Source organism: Ursus maritimus, unplaced genomic scaffold, assembly GCF_017311325.1.
Source record: "Ursus maritimus isolate PB19 unplaced genomic scaffold, ASM1731132v1 scaffold_11, whole genome shotgun sequence".
In the NCBI taxonomy this organism is placed as follows: domain Eukaryota; kingdom Metazoa; phylum Chordata; class Mammalia; order Carnivora; family Ursidae; genus Ursus; species Ursus maritimus.
In genome coordinates this window covers 42,095,994-42,113,657 of record NW_024423453.1, presented here as the reverse complement: position 1 = coordinate 42,113,657, position 17,664 = coordinate 42,095,994, and the positions used below count along the sequence as shown (strand labels likewise).

The 17,664-nt window shown below is 42.2% G+C and overlaps 1 protein-coding gene across 1 annotated transcript in view; it reads left to right on the top strand.

Annotated features, from left to right (window-relative positions):
- Positions 1-17,658, top strand: part of RNF175 (ring finger protein 175) — a 49,837-nt gene extending 32,179 nt beyond the window's left edge. The window contains exons 6-9 of the mRNA XM_040626376.1: positions 1,951-2,071; positions 7,239-7,372; positions 10,419-10,520; positions 13,000-17,658. Coding sequence (XP_040482310.1) covers positions 1,951-2,071; positions 7,239-7,372; positions 10,419-10,520; positions 13,000-13,120 — 478 coding nt within the window. The 3' untranslated portion in view covers positions 13,121-17,658. The remainder of the gene's footprint in view (positions 1-1,950; positions 2,072-7,238; positions 7,373-10,418; positions 10,521-12,999) is intronic.
- Positions 17,659-17,664: the final 6 nt, after the last annotated feature.

The following is a 17,664-nucleotide window of genomic DNA, read 5'->3' as shown; positions in this document are numbered from 1 at the left end:
CTCACGAAACAGGGAAGACAATTGGATGGAGTGTCAGCCCTGAGGGGAAGGACCCTTCCTATGGCAACATGACTGGTTTTATAAGCTTTTCATGTCACTTTCAGAGCAGGAGCTCCCACCATTTTCTAGCAGAAAAGGGATAGAAAGCATTTGTACAGATCTATGATTTCTATATTATTTTGTATATGGAAAGCACTGATTTCCTTTTTCATCAGACCATCTATATAACTTTATTTTAGTGAATGTAAAAATATTCATAAGGACTTTATGAAATCACTGAGCCTATAGTCCCAAGACTATTTTCCGTAAGATTTTAAGATCCTTAGCCATGACTTCTACAATGAGGCATACCAAGAACTTAACCGTTCCAGCTGGGAAGGAACTATTTTTTCACTCCTTAGTGTTCTTGACTATCACTGTTTTAAGATTCTTTTCTGCAGAACCACAAATCTGTCACTATGCTTTTTATCAGTAAGATTATAATATATCCTCCCCTGAACATGGAGAGAAGATAATCTTCATTCCACCCCATTGGCCCAATTCCCAAATATACTCAGGCAAATCTGGAAAGAATAAAGCCACCATTTGTGTTGGAATTCCCAATTCACATCACCAAAAGACCTATACCTCTAAATTTACGAAGCTCTCTGCCTTTACCGTTTCCTCCTCAAATTAACAGAGCACAAAACAACCAGAAAAAGTTTCCAAAAACAGACTACCCAGCTCCCCTCCACTCCTCACTTGCTGCCTGACTCAATCAGATCTACCCAGGCACAGGGCTAATATTTGAAACTGGTGACAGAGCAAACCGTATGTACAATGATTAAGTTTCATTAAATTAGGAGCTAATTAAATTAGGGGCTGATTGTTCACTTCTTAAAGAAATATTTCCCTTAAAAATGGGGTGGGGATGGGGCACCTGGGTGGCTCAGTGGGTTCAGCATCTGCCTTCAGCTCAGGTTATGATCCCAGGGTCCTGGGATCAAGCCTGGTGTCCAGGCTCCCTGATTAGCGGGGAGTCTGCTTCTCCCTCTCCTTCTGCCCCTCCCCCTCCCTGCTTGTGCTCTCTATTTCTCTCTCTAATAAATAAATGAAATCTTTTAAAAAATGGGGTGGGGTTATCATAGAGAATCCTGTCTATTTGAAATATGATTCAACTCGCACATTTTCTTTCTGATTAATACATGGCAACTATGGCACAGTAGCAAAGGGCCTAAAAATTGGAGCTTGATCCCTGGTACCAATTGTCATGTTAAGCAAATCATTTCTTCTAAATCTGCATTTTTTCAAATACAAAGTGGGGATAATCTTATCTACCTCAAGTATTTCTTAGGGAAGTGAAGTATTTGAAAGCAGTCTGTAAAATCGCAGTTTGATAGCAGGGATACCCAACCTGAGGAGCTTCTAGAAAGCACTGCTCGGCAGACCCCACCCCAGGCCGCTCACAGTTCAGCTCCTCATCAGTAGAGTCTTAAATCTCCCCCAGGGGATTCTAATCTGTATTTCAGGCTGAGAACCATGGCTCTGTTAAAGAGGTTCTTAAAGTTAGCTGCCCACTGAAATCACCTGGGGTCTAGAGGTTCCAGAAATATTGCTGCACAGGCCCCACCCCCCAGAGAGTTTGATGTCATTGGCCTGGGGTGCAGGGGGCAGATGGGGAGTTTTACAAGCTGCGCAGGCCTTTCTTTGCACAGCCCAGCTTGAGAACCGCTAGTTAGAAGACCCTCTCCAGAATTACTTTGTCTACTTACCACTGAGTAGTAAAATCTGAGGGGAATTTAGAAAATTTAAAATTCGTTTAAAAAAAAGAAATTTAAAAAATGAATTAAAAAAAACAACACTCCCAAGTTTCTGTTAGCTACTTTGGCAGGAGATGTCTGCTAAGCTGCAACCCTTCCCAAGCCCCCCAAATGCCGTGTTCTTATGTCCTTGCCCTGTTGTTTTCAATAGAATCAAGGCTAGAGATTCCATGGATTTTGGCATCGTATCCTTGTTCTATGGCCTCTACTATGGCATAATGGGGAGAGACTTCGCAGAGATCTGTTCGGATTACATGGCTTCTACGATAGGGGTAAGTGTTGCTCTCATTCTCTGAAACCACTACAGCGCTTGGAGAAGTGGTCTCATCTTACACATTGGCATCCGTTTTCAGAAATGCATCCGTCTTTTTTGGTTCTCCCAGGCCATCCACTCCCTGATTCTCCTTGGATCAAAAATTATCTTTGCTAATTGATTAGAAAATATACCTCTTACTTATAGAAAGCAGTTGGGAAATAAGGCATCTCGTCTTTTTATTTGTTTATGTTTAAGCCATCTCCACACCCAACGTGGGGCTCAAACTCACAATCCTGAGATCAGGAGTTGCATGCTGTACCGACTGGGCCAGCCAGGTGCCCCCAAAGGCCTCTTTTTAAGTAAAATATTTGTTTGGAAGCAACCATATCTAGCATATTCCAATTGCCAACATTGAAGGGATTGGTAGCAGCGCCTGAATGGCTGAGTCGGTTAAGCGTCCAACTCTTTAATTTCAGCTCAGGTCATCATCTCAGAGTTGTGAGATCAGGTCCCACATTGGACTCCATGCTGGCCATGGAGTCTGCTTAAGATTTGCTCTCTCCCTCTCCCTCTGCCTTTCCCCCCATCTCTCCAAAAAAAAAAGAAAAGAAAGAAAGGATAGTAAGAATTCAATAATATCAAAAATCAAATATCTGCCTAACACAGAAAGTCCTATTTGATGCACATAAAGTACTTTGGAATCAATCAGTGCCTCAGGGTTACTCCTCATAAAGATCAGTTTTCATTATACAGCATTAGAAGAAGTAGAAGATACAAAACTGTGCTGAATGTATTCTGACTGTATGTTGTTCTCTAGAATTTAAAAAATACCCCTAATAGCTTTTTTAAAAAACTCTCTTAAGAGTGAAACTCCAAATAGACCTACTTTCTGGTGAGATGCATTCCAGATTCAGAAATTAGGAGCATGCATCCATCTGACACATGCACATCTCTTAAAAACTTACAGGGGCTGCAGGGATGACCCAGTGGTTTCAAGAATTCCATGTCTCTGTCCTCTGCCGGTCTCTTGGTACAGAGCAGATATGAAATGGAAAGGCTAGTGCGAGTGGCAAGGGAAGAGTGTAATTCAGGACTGCTCTTCTCTCTCTCCATTTATGGGGCAAGACTAAGTAGACACAACTCTGACTTCATGCCCATCCCATCTGCCCTTCTCCATTTCTGTAGGCTCGACCTTACTCTTTTCCTAGAGCCTGGAATCAGGCTCCTGGAATCACCAGCTTCTGTGGTGAACTGCTAGAACAAGATACCTTTTGGAATTTCTCTGCCATGCGTCATCTATGGGCCAACTGCCTTTTTTATGATGTTTATGGTGAGCACAGGAGAGAACATTTGCACTCCTACTTCCTCCAGCAAAAGCCAGAAGCCATACTCCTTAAAAAAATTCCCAAAGTCTCTTCTGCTTGTTTACGGACAGGAGACAAGGAGAAGAGTTGTATGTCCCCTGTCCTCCAGTGGACCAGGAGGAAGAGATTCAACCTCATAACACATGTTTTTAAGCACCAACTTTCTAGAGACTTCTCACCTGATCCCACCTTGGAAGTCTTCAACTTCTTGTCATCCTTTGTCATCTTAGCTCCATCTACCAAATATATAAAACCCACTGCTTCGAGCTATTGGCACAGCCAACATTGACTTGAACTTGTGGTGTGTGTGTGTGTATGTGTGCGTACATACACACACGTACACATGCTTATGACAGAGTAAGGAGGAAGCAAAGGAGGAGCAATTTCCATTCTCACACCAGTACCTAAGCCCCACACCAGACTAATTAAGTCAGAATCTCTAGGAGTGGAGCCAATGCATCTGCTTTGCTTTAAAAGCTCCTCAGGAAAAGGAATGAGCTATTAAGCCATGCAAGCACATGGATGAATTGCAATATTGCTAAGTGAAAGAAGGCAATCAGAAAAGGCTACGTATTATATGATTCCATTTATATGACATTTTGGAAAGGCCACAACTATGGATATGGTAAACAGATCAGTGGTTGCCAAGGGTTTAGGGAAGGAACAGGGTTGAATAGGTGAAGTACAGGGAATTTTTTAGGGCAATGAAATTATTCTGTACGACTTTAATGGTAAATACATGTAATGGTAAATACATGACACTATGCATTTGTCAAGATCAATAGTACTTTATAGCAGAAAGGGTGAAACAATGTATACAAACCTAGAAAATCATTTAGGATGTGAGAGAATGCCAGGATAGAATGTAGACTGTGACAAAAGAATCTAACTGTATTACGAATACATGAGATAACCACCATGCAGGGAATAGGAGAAGAAAGTGCTGACCTAAGTAACTTTGAAATCAGTAGAGATCTAAGATTAAAACCAAAGGAACTGAACTAGCACTGTACTCTAGTTCATGAAGTGGTTTCCCTCAGGGCTACGGGTTAACAGTTCCGATACTGCTGTCCATGTGTTCTGGAAATGAACAGCTAAGTAAATGGAGGACCCATAGTGGGAGCTGTGTTTCTCACTCTCGGAAGGTTACAAACATGCAAGGCTAGAATGATCCATATAGTAATGGATTAGAGTTAAAGACATCAGTCTGAACTCCTGTGTAGCTTGGCACAGATTATATGTATCTTAATATAGATGGATCCATATAGGCCTATCTACTGCTGTTATACACATGGGTTGGTATACACAGATACATTTCCTTGCTCTATTAGCTAAGAAGCCCTAGAAGCAGTGATGCCCCAGTAGCAACGAACCCAGATCTTTTCTAATACCTAATTCTACAGTAAAAGGAACCAGGGCTCCTTGGAGAAATGGATGATTCTAGGTCTTGCCAGGGAACATACAAATGAGCCTGGAGTATCTTGTACTGCCGGAAGTTAAGGAAGTGCTCGATAAACCAACCAAACAAAAAATACTGCAATGGTGAGGATTAGGCAAAGAGATACAGAAGCCAACTGAAAAAGCTGCCAATGGCCGAAGTTGGAATGAGCTGTGCAACAAAATAGTAGTAGTAGTAGCAGTGGTAGTAGTAGTAGCGGCAGCACTGGGATATAACCCAAAGTCTAAAATAAATATCCTGAGTCCATATTGATATGAATGGAGGAGAACAGACAAATCTAGGTAGAAGAATTCCACATAACTTATGTAGACACTCCAACCTTAAGAAGGTTGTGTGGTTAAGTTTTTTGTGTCAACTTGGGTAGGCTAGAGTGCTCAATTGTTTGATTGAACGAACACCCAAGCCCTAGTCTAGATACACACACACACACACACACACACACACACACACATACACACACACCCTGTCCATTCCTTTTCTCTGGAGAAACCTCACTAACACTGAGATGGAGCATAACTGCCCTCTCCTTATGAATGGGCCACTCATGGTGATTTCCTTCCAAGGAGTACAGACTAGGAAGCAGTAAAAGGAAGAGTAGCTTTATAGTGGACAAACCTGACAAACACTGCCACAAGCCAGGTGACCAGGGTTATAGCAACAATGATAAGTCATTTTGATAGTATGTACCCTCGCTATGGCGTGATAAGAATGTCACCTCTGTTATCTTCCTCCCTAAACCCCATAACTTCGGTGTCATCAAGAGAAGACATCAGCTAAATTTCCAGCTGAGGGACATTCCACAAAATACTCCCCCCAACTGTCAAAGTCATCGAAAAAAAAGCAAACTCTGAGAAACCACCATAACCAAGAGGAGCCTAAGTGGTATCCTGGATGAGATTCCGAAATAGAATAAGGACATTAGATTAAAAAAAAAAAAAAAAAAACCCTAAGTAATCTGAATAAAGTATGTACTTTATTTCATAGTAAATATCAATGTTGGTTCATTGATTATGACGAAGTTACCATACTAATGTAAGATGTTAATAATAGGGGACATGGGGCATATGGTATATGGGGGCTTGCACTATCTTCATATCTTTAAGTCTAAAACAATTACTAAATGAATATTTATTTTTTAAAAAAAGCTTCTAAGGGATTCTAGGAGTGCCTGGGTGGCTCAGTCAGTTAAGCGTCTGCCTTCGGCTCACGTCATGATCTCAGGGTCCTGGGATGGAGTCCCACATCGGGCTCCCTGCTCTGCGGGGAGGCTGCTTCTCCCTCTCCCTCTACCCCTCCCCCTGCTTGTGTGCTCTCTGTCTCTGTCTCTCTCTGTCTCTCTCTCTCTCTCTCAAATAAATAATTTTAAAAACAAGCTTCTTAGGCGTTCTAATGTGCTGCCAGTATTGGACTCGCTCTTCATCCACAGTACTAGAAAGATGCAGGTATCCCAAGTTAGAATTCTAAAAGCATTGCACCCAGTGGGATTAGTCCGTGTGCTCCTTCTCATCACATGGGAATTACAAAATACAGCTAACCCTGAGCTTACTCCAGACCTCATCAATCTCCAGAATAAGAGAAAGGGTCAGGCTATGGGTAAGCTTTAAAAGCTTCCTTAATGGGGTGCCTGGGTGGCTCAGTCGTTGGGCGTCTGCCTTCGGCTCAGGGCATGATCCCAGAGTCCTGGGATCAAGCCCCACATCAGGCTCCTCCACTGGGAGCCTGCTTCTTCCTCTCCCACTCCCCCTGCCTGTGTTCCCTCTTTCGCTGGCTTTCTCTCTCTCTGTCAAATAAATAAATAAAATCTTAAAAAAAAAAAAAAAAGCTTCCTTAAAAAGCTCTGAACTACAGCCCTGGATAAAAACCTTTCCCCTTGGGGCGCCTGGGTGGCACAGCGGTTGAGCGTCTGCCTTCGGCTCAGGGCGTGATCCCGGCCTTGTGGGATCGAGCCCCACATCAGGCTCCTCCGCTGTGGGCCTGCTTCTTCCTCTCCCACTCCCCCTGCTGTGTTCCCTCTCTCGCTGGCTGTCTCTATGTCAAATAAATAAATAAATAAATCTTTAAAAAAAAAACAAAACAAAACAAAAAATAAAACCTTTCCCCTTGTAGGATTCCTCATTGGGGAGGTTGAATTGGAGGTTATCATTAGCCATGTGCTTTGGGTCCATGTGGGGTTCAGTGGGTTCTTGCCTGGCGACCCTGACCCCACTGAAGCATCCTTATGGGGAAGAGCGTTTCAAGTTCTAAACCAATGAAGAAGCAGTAAAGACTCTGTCTCATACTGGCAGTGGCTTCCCTGTGTTCAGAGAACGAATGGTACGTGCCCTCCTTTCCAACAGCGCTCTGTGCATTTGCCCCGACAGTTCTACAGCGTCAGTGGGATGCCCATGAGGAGCTTGTCAGACAACGTCTGCGCCGTCTGTGGGCAGAAGATCCTTGTGGAGCTCGATGAAGAAGGGCTCATTGAAAACACCTACCAGCTCTCATGCAGTCACGTGTATCCTTTTCACAGGAAGCCGTACGGGCTTCATCAAGCCAGTGATGGGAGGCACGGGAGATGGCAAGTCAGGGAGCACTGTCTCATCCCTTACACCTCCTCCCTCTCCTCCCCCTCTCACCATCTCCTCTGTCTTGCTTAGCTAGCTCCCATCCCCCAAACCCCAGGCCTTGACACCTCCCCACCCCCGCCATCTCTCTTGCTGAGACTTTCTGGTAATCCCTGCTGAATAATGAACTGCTAATTGAGGTGAACCTCCTCCACTAGTAATGTCCTTTTTCGGACTGAATCTTAATGCCACACGGACAGAAAAGCTGCAGCACATGCCCGAGACGCTGGCTGGGAAAGTTGGCAAAGCTGTAAGTGAACAGACGGCCAAGGAGGACCAGGAAGAGAGGGGTGTGGGGGTGAGAAAAAGTGGAGTCTCGGGTGCAGGGAAGAACTCAGGACTATCCAGGTGGAGTCTCACGGGACTGAACCCAACACAGTGTGCTCCGGCTGGAAATCCCAGGAACCTGCTTGCGTCAACAGTGGGGTAGTGGGGGCAGCCAAGTGTCCACTTTGGTCTTGGAAAGAGGACAGCGCCATAGGCAGCAGGACATCTTAGATTACAGAAGGAGGGACCAGACCTTGAGCACCCAGTTCTCAGACCGTTTGGCTCCTCTGCCTGTGAGTTGTGCCCCGAATGGCTGGTGGATCGTTAGGTGTTAGGAACCAGACAAGCCTCTGCCTGGAAACTAGCATTTTTTGGGAATTCCACTAACTGTGGAGGAACACCTCGATATGTGGGAAGATACTGGGATCAAGAGCCCCGAGCAAAGCAGCCCATGCTGCTCCAGCATATAACTCTGGAGACCAAAGTCGTGTTTGGGTTGGCGGACAATCATATTTTAATTCTTTTCTAAACACAGGGGGAAAGAAGGTATCATTTATCTTTATTTTATAGTACAATATCAATTTGGTAATATTAGTCTACACTCAGTTCAAAGCTCTGGCATTATGAGGTGGTTAGGGCATCTGTCTTTCACCTCCAAAGCCCACCTAACTCAGTAATAGTCTAGATGCGCAATGCCTATGATTCAGTTCTATTTAATCTGGACAGATTCCATTGATTCAGTCCTGAGAGTTAAAAAATGGACTAAATGCATCTGAAATGTAATAGGACCCCTTACTCCAACATTTAAGCCTTGCTATTTTAAGATAAGAAACATAAAGATATCCCATATGGAATTCTATAGTGGATTTTCAGTGTGATACCTTTCTCCAAAAAAAACTATCCTTCTTTGGAAGAAATTTCCAAATCTGGCCCTAGTTTTAAATGTGATTTACTTTTCAAATGTTGGACCAGAGCCCCTTCTGCCATTTGCAAGTGGAAATATTTTCTCTCTCTCCACCTTTAAAAGCGCTTAGGGATTGTCGTACATGCATGCATATGTAATCTAAAATGTAGTCACCCTTAAATTTGCTTTGCAGGGAGTATTACTAATGGCCCACTTTAGCATGAGTCATATGAGCAAGGAGTGGGCGAACATGACTCATATTAACAAGGTGGGGCAGGGGAAGGAATTTTGAATATTGCTCTGCAGCAATGCTGCTAGCTTGGAGACTTTCAGCATTGAGATTTTGAAGATGAAACAGAATATTAAAGAGGAGGTGGACATTTCTATGCTGCCTCCATGACCCCTGACCTCTATACCTATCTAGAAAATGGGGCCGTACTCCAGCCCTTTTGAATAAAGGGCTGTAAAGGCTTTGGTTTAAAAGTTTTGTTGTAATACACCTCTTTATGTTAATCCAAGCCTATTGCAAAAATGACCCAATTCCGAGCAAATAAAATAGTGGAAACTCTTAGTTGCATACAGATCTATGTTGAGGACTTATATACATGCATGGCCTTGACTTGTCTACACTTCACAATCCTCCGTTTGTTAAGGAGACTTCCACATCATTGCTGTTCACATGGATGACAGCAGGCTAGGCAGAAAATCGTGTGATCTGGACTCAGAAAGCCACACTGGGATCAACAACTGTAGAAATCAGTAAACCAGGAGGGTGGACCAGTAGGATGGATCTCATTACTTTTAATCACTTTGCTCAAATCTACAATGTTGTGGAGCCCGAGAAAATATATTTGCAAAAGTAATGGGTTTCAAGTGATCCATTCAAATATTTATTTAATAAATAGGCCCTTAGGCACTGCTTAAGGTGCTGAGGACAGAGAAGAATGAGACCTGGTTTCCCAGGTAGCCAATGGTCCAAGAGAGACGTGTATGCGCATGGAATGTCACGATACAATGTGATACGAGCTCTAATAGGGGCAATCCCCTAATGCTGGGGGAAACTGTAGGGTGCCCTCTCAACTTTATGAGCAAAGGACCAAACTCTCCAGACAAGGAGATACATATACATATACATATACAAATGAATCTGTCAATGCCTAGAGTTTCAGAATTTTATTAGGTTTATAGTCTATTAAAAATAACTGGCTCCTTATCACTAATAAAAAACTTGAGATAGGACTTAAGCTAATAGAAATATCCATAGGTTTGCGGTTTATGACTACAAATAACTGAAGCTTGTCTAAGAGCCTAAGACATGTCTGATTACATAGTAGGTAATGAGTAATTCACAGCAAGTAGAATAGGGAAATGCTATGGTAACTGCGTGAGAAACGCACAGCCAGCAAGGCAGAGAAATGCCATGATGCGTTTACATAAAATATTACTGTAAAAAAGCACTTTCATATCCTTTATCTACTTTAAATCTTGGGAGGATCAAGTGAAGCAAGAAGAACAAGTAAAGCCAAGGAGCTGCGTAGACTCGTCAAGATCCTAAAGCTATGGCAGCTCTGACTCCAGCTCCCAGTCCTTGGGGGTTCCATAGTCCTACAGAATCTTCCTGACAAGTGATGTGCACAATCAAGTCATGACTGACAGCCATTCTCACCCTCTACTTCCTCCCCGCAGCTGGGGTCATTTCCATTATGCCATCGTGAAACAGACCTTGCCCTTTAATATCTAGAAACTTCCCTAACAAGATGCCTAAGCTTTCACGAATTCTGCATCCGAGGTTGGTGTATAGTTGGTAAAAAGCAGACTTGCCCTTACTGCAAAGAGAAGGTTGATTTGAAGAGGATGATCAGTAACCCGTATCCTTTTTTTAAAAAAAAGTTCGAAGTATTATCTTAAATGTTCCCGGTAATGCATTCTTCAATCTGAATTTTCATTTTCTTCATTACAGTTTTTGCAGAAAAAATTTGTTTTCCATAGCCATTTATTTCAAAATGACTTCCTGGTCTCTTTTCTCCCCTGGGCCCATATTACTCCTATGGCTAGGAATTTAAATGCCAGAAAAGATACATTCTACTCTTCATATTCCATATATATAAATGCTTTAGTGGAAATGTGATGGGATATTGCAAGAGATAGGTAAATATATGGAAGGATTAGATCGATAGATGAAAGATATATAAATAGATAATGGATGGATGGATTGATGGATGGATAGGCAGCCAGATAGATGGATGACAGGTGAATGGGATGAGTGGGTGGGTAGACAAATATATAGGCTGGAATCTAAATGAAATTTTTAAAAAGATTTCAGTTATTTATTTATTTATTTATTTATTTATTTATTTGAGAGAGAAAGAGAGCATGCGCACCAGGTGGGGTGGTTGGAGGGGAGCAGTAGAGGGAGAGGGAGAAGCAGACTCCCCACTGAGCAAGGACCTCGAGGCAGGACTCAATCCCAGGACCCTGGGATCATGACCTGAGCCAAAGACAGATGCTTAATCGACTAAGCCACCCAGGTGCCCCTGGAATTGAAATTTTAAAAGCCCCAAATGTGAACTAGAGTATAGAAAAAAAATTTTAAGGTGTACTAAATTTTATTATTTCCAGACAGAGGATTTTTTACCTCCTGTATTTTGGCCTTTTAAATTCCTTGCCATGCCTCATCTTGTCTTGGGCTAAACCCTAGGGATAATAATATTGAAAGAAAATGAGGACCTATAGACAGCTTATGGCAACAACTAGGATTTTTATAGACACCAAGGTTCTCCAACTGAGGCCACAGGAAGCCTCAATGGCCCCATCCAGAGCTGACTACAAAGACTTAACTCCTCAACCCCACTGGCCCAAGACCATAATGTATCTCATCCAGGGGGTGGGGGAGGGTGTAAATGGGATTAAAACATATCCTGACCTTAAGGAGAAAACATTGAGAGGTTGGCATCAACCTGCCAAGTACTCTTTCTTCTCCTAAGAGACTGCCAGCCTTTCTTTACATTCTGTGTACTGGTCAGCTACATTTTACGGTACTAAAGGAGACACCTCCCTTGTTCCCCGCTCCCCCTACTCTTCACCAACCCTAAACATACGGGTGTCTAACAGTGGCTCTTGGCAGCAATGCCCCCATTCCTGAGAACTGCAGATCAAGGAAAGATTTGCTATTAGGGCAGCAGAGGAAGCCGCACCACGGGTCTCTATGTCTTAGGGCCGCGGCAACAGAGAGCACCTGTGCGGCCCCCAGCTCCATCTCCAGGCCTGAGCTTTCTCAGGTAGTCACTCCAACTCAAGCATAACCAGGGCTAAAGGTGTGTGACGCTTCCCCCTCCCTCCTTTTCATGCACTCTCCCTGAAGTTCCCTTCTAATATGGGGAGACCGAGTCCAGAACCACTTTGGGTTAATACCTTGTGAAACAAAAATATGTGCATCTTTGTTATAAAATTGGTGATAATGTGATCCTAAGTGTCACCATAAATGATCATGTAAATAACAAAGGACAATTCGTTACTCTATAGAGGGTTAGTCTATAGAGTCTTGAGAGAGTGAACTTTTGAATGTTACATGTACTCTTTAAAAAAAAAAAGCTGGGGCGCCTGGGTGGCACAGCGGTTGGGCGTCTGCCTTCGGCTCAGGGCGTGATCCTGGCGTTATGGGATCGAGCCCCACATCGGGCTCCTCCACTGGGAACCTGCTTCTTCCTCTCCTACTCCCCCTGCTTGTGTTCCCTCTCTCGCTGGCTGTCTCTATCTCTGTCGAATAAATCAATAAAACCTTTAAAAAATAAATAAATAAATAATAAAAAAATTTAAAAAAGCTACTTGGGGAATATTTGCCTTTATGTGTATAACATTGCTATCAGAGATTTACGAATTAATTATGTCCCCTTAGCACAATTTATCAAAGAAATCAGGAAAAAGTATATCTTATCCGTGACGTTTTTCTTTTGAATACACAACGCGCTTGCTCTGATGAGCCAGCTACAGGAAAGCCCGAGGCTGTCTTGGCTCACTTAAAAAGCTTCCATGATCCTTGCTTTCCCCGTGTAGTCATTTCCCTTTCCTGCTCTCTTTTAGTAGTGACCCATGCCTTTAGTTCTTGTTTCATAGTCTGGGATTTTATTCTAAACTGTTTTGATTCACTTTTGGAAATTCGATGTAGTGTAAATAACAATGACAACCAAATGCTATAAAAATCACAGAAGGGGCTTTTAAATGAGCACATGGAATTAATAAGAAAGGAAATACCCACTCACTGCATTGCTTATTATATTTGCAAATGAGATTTATGAATATTTCGGCTACTTGACTGTATAGAGAGCAACCTCCTTGACTGCCGTTTAGCTGGGAGCGCACACACTTTCTGTATGGACAAATCCTTGATTGGCTTCGTTATTTGGTGGCCTGGCAACCCGTGGTGATTGGAATAGTTCAAGGCATTAATTACTCACTAGGGCTGGAATAGTACAGCAGACCTACTCCGGAAGCAACGTGTGGCATGTTGGGATATTTTTAAATCCTTGATCCTACATTTATTACTGATATTCTTTTTTTTAACTTCAGAGATGAGCCCGAGTCTAGAGGACCGAATAAAACTCAGGGCCCTACAAAAAGCAATCTGTTTATGTGAAAAATATTTAAAAGAGAAGCTGAATGTTAAAAGCTCAGAAAAAAACAGAAGTAAAACCGATGAATCAGAAAAGTAGTAATCAGTAAAAGTGTATTGTGCACACAACCAAAAGATTGTTTGCAAACCAGGGGCACTCAGGCCAAAACACAGAATGAAGCTCGGAGGCATATGTTAGGCAACAGCTTATACAGTGTGGAGGCAGGGACTGGGTACTCTTCGCAGTGATTGGTTACAATACTGGAATTTTCTTCAATGAAAGGGAATTGGTTAGCGATCACCTTCTATCAGTTTTGGGAAAACAATTTAAGTTTTGCTTATGATTTTCAGAGGCCTGAGCAAGAAGTACCTGGGTCAAGTTAGCCTCACTCGTCTTGCAAAATAAGCTAAATCAAACTTTGCTTCTAAAACTAAACTGGTTTTGTCAGCTCAGGGAGTTTCCAAATCTGGTCTCCGTGTTTGATCTGAATGTGAACAACAGCATAAACAAATACAGCCTACTTTGCATCTTTCCCATTGTGATCATTTTCTAATCCATGTAACACATTTGTTACAACCCACCATGGACACCCTACATCTAGTTTGTCTGATAATGTACTTCTTACATACAATCTTCAGTGATAGCTGGTATCTTCTGATGAGTTCAACATCTTCAAAGAAGTAGGCAGAGTTGTTATGTAACCTGCAGTTTAAGGATATGGTCTTTTCTGCTCTGTGTGCTTGTCACCATGGGGCAGCTTTGGCCAGAAAGCCCTTTGGCATAGAGGGTGTTATTCCCGAAAGGTCTAGCATTAGGTGCCACAGCCCATTCAACGGGCTGGAGGTGCACTGCGTTTCCTGGGCCTGCCAAGTGCACCTGACCCATCCAAGGGCTGCACTAAATGGGAGGAGAGCCACTCTCTTCCGTTGTGCTCTGCTCTTATTTTCTTCATAGCACTTATCAATACCTGAAATCATTATGATACATTTGCTTATTTTTTATTGTGTGTCTTCCCCTCCACGAAGGTGGAGAATTTTATAGATCTAGTTTCCTATTGTATCTCCAGCACTTGGAGTAGTGCCTGGCATCTAGTAGGCACTCAATAAATATTTGTTGAAAGAATGAATTAATCCAGCAGGAGGGGACAAAATTAATGGAATAGGAAAGAACGGTCAGAAAGAATTAACTCAAGAGCAATACATTGGCCTCCCAAAATGTATTTGCTTTAAATTGCTGGTGAGTTGTTAAATAGCCACCACTGTATACCTAATATCAGATATCTATTCTGCATACCTGGAGACAGTATACTTATATGAAGTAGAAAGGAAACACACCTAGTGTCAAAAACCTAGGCAATGTACTTGACGTAATGCTCTTCAAAGTCCCATCGCAGTTGTAATGAAGAAACCTCACACTAAGATTTTTACTTGTTGGTAATTTTCCTTCTTGAAACTGCTCAGTGTTTCGGTATTCTGATTGGTTCACCATCCAGATTATTAGATTTAACTCGGGTTTATTTCTCTACTCAAATATTTTAATAATTCGATTCATATTACATACCAGGCATGTGCAAGGATTAAGGAGATAAAACAAGATTCCTGAACTTACAGTCTACTGACAAATAAAAGTCTTCACTGTTGCAAAAAGCATTCACTAAAAGTTTTTTCTTCTATAAAAGAAGGAGCCCTTAATTTGACCTCTGATATATTTCCCATTTATCTTTTTTTTAAGAGAGAGAGAGAGAGGAGGAGGGAGGGGCAGAGGGAGAGGGAGAGAGACTCTCAAGCAGATTCCACACGGAGCGAGGAGCTCAACATGGAGCTCGATTTCACAATCCTGAGACCATGACCTGAGACAAAATTGAGGTCAGATGCTTAACCGAGCCACCTGGGTGTCCCTCCCTTTGATCTTTTGTGGACAGCTGCATGAGGGTAGCCTTTAGAACCCTTTAGAACTCTGGGCAGGTAGACCAGTGTGTATCTATGTGGAATTCTGAATGACCCTCAGAGTTCAGAAATGTTGGATAATCACTAAACAACCTCACACGCAAAAAACTAAGATGCTACTTTCTTTATAGTTTAGGTATTTAAAATCTAATCCCAATTTTGTGAAGTAATACATTTATATACATTGAAAAAATTATAGAGAGCTATACACTACACAGTTACCAGTGAAAGGATAAGAGTGGATTCTTACTTTCTTTATATGCACTTATCTCTTTTCCAAAATTTCCATGGTGAACATGTTTAACATCTGTGATGAGAAAAATAAAGATTATTTTTATAACATTACTTTCAATCTACCAACTAACTATGGAGCTCTTTCTCTTGGTGTTTAAAATTTGGAAATAAATCTACAGACCAAGTCTATGTTACATTTGTCCGGTTCTTATGATAATTAACATCGTGCTTAAATGTAGGATGTAGAGAAATAAAGCAAAAGGTTCATTATCGTCTTTGGTTTTTGTAACACCTTTCCTTCTCCTGAACGTGTCCATTTTACTTCTTAGGCTGGCTACTGTCTCCTCCATAACACTTTCCCAGGAGTTGGTATGAGAGAGAAGAAACACTCTGTGAGTTTCCCCAGGACTAAAACTGCTATGCACTTAAATGAACTTCTTTCTCTGGGGTATTTTTCTGCAAAAAAAAAGGGTCCCTTATAACACTGCTAGTCCCTATAACAGAAAAATACACATTTACAAACTATAATCTATAAGAAGACAAATCACTTCTTGGAAAAAGATCATAATAGCTCACATCTACTATGGGCACCGCTGTCACCCCACGCAAGCACTCATGGTTCCCATTCTCAGAGGCTTAGTCCTCTTGCCCACCTCTCCCCTCCAGAGGGAATGGTAACCAAGGGGCACTTGCTCAGTGATTTACCTAAACTACTGCACATTCAGACCTACATGATGTAGATATTAGTATTCCTATTCTAAGGGCAGAAGAGTATTTGGGGTCAGTTAAGTGACTTGCCTGAAGATACACCTCTATTGGCCCAGGTTTTTCTGACTCCAGAGCCCCAATCAACTACCCAAACCTAGGTCTGGCTAAGAACAGAGCAGGTCAGGGGAAGTTCGCTTCCTTTCTCACAAGTAGTTCCCAGTTTAAGAAGAAATTTGCATTGAATCAGTAAATACCTCTTAGCTTAATTGATTGCATTAAACATAATGTAGTATTAATTCTGGATTATAAAAATTAACATGTGGAGTGCACCTGGGGCTCAGACGGTTAAGCGTCTGCCTTTGGCTCAGGTCATGATCCCAGGGTCCTGAGATTGAGTCCTGCATTGGGGCTCCCTGCTCAGCAGGGAGTCTGCTTCTCCCTCAGCCCCTCTGCCCGCTCATGCTCGTTCTCTCTCTCAGAAATAATAAAATCTCTAAAAGAAATTAACATGTGGAAGTAGTATCTATCTTTAAATTAGTGCGTATCAACTATTTTTGGGGGTCATTTTAAGGAATCACTAGGTATATACTTGTTAAAAATCTATGTAGCTCGCATGTGCTTTTGTAAATGTTCGGGGGGGGAGAGCCTTTTTAGAATCAGAAATAAGACTTTCAGAAGAAAGAAAAAAGCAAGATGCCGCAGGGAAATGTATTAGAAGATGGGGTACCTAGAAACTCATCAGAACTTCACACAGCGTTAAAGGCTGACGGAAGATCAGAGTCAGGGATGTGGGAGCTTCTTTGGAAGTCCTCTAAAGTGGGTATTATATTTACACTTGACCCTTGAACAGCACTGATTTGAACTGAGTGGGCCCATTTACGCGCAGATTTATGATTTTCTTAATAACATTTTCTTTTCTCTAGCTGACTTTATTGTAAGAATATCGTATATCATACATATAGAAAATGTGTGTTAATTGGCTCTTTGTTATCTGCTTGGCTTCTGGTCGACCGTAAACTACCAGTAGTTAAGGTTTGGGGAAGTCAAAGTTACATCCACAGATTTCCGAGTGCACAGCGGGAAGAGGGTACATCACTGTCCCTAACTCCTGCATTGTTCAAGGGTCCGCTGTACTTCATTAGTTTCATTTTCATGGAAAGATATAATTTACCGGATATGGTGTTCTATATCCTCTCTCAAGCAACTGTGACCGGAGAAACCCATCCAACACCCAGAAAGACAGACTCGGGTCATGTGAAAACACCGTCTAGGTATTTTGCATCCTATGAAGTTAAATGGGGACTCCAGGCACTTTTTTTTCTAGGAATAGCAACAAGTTTGGCTGAGTTCGCCAACCTTTTCCCTTGTTGTTCTCGAGAGCAGTCACACACAGAGGAGACAGCTAAGTGCGGTAGAGAATGCCGTCTACAGACACGGAGGAGTGTCCTTGCAGGAAACTGACCAACACATTCATATGAGATCTGTTCATTTGTGCTGTTTCCTAGTGAACTAAG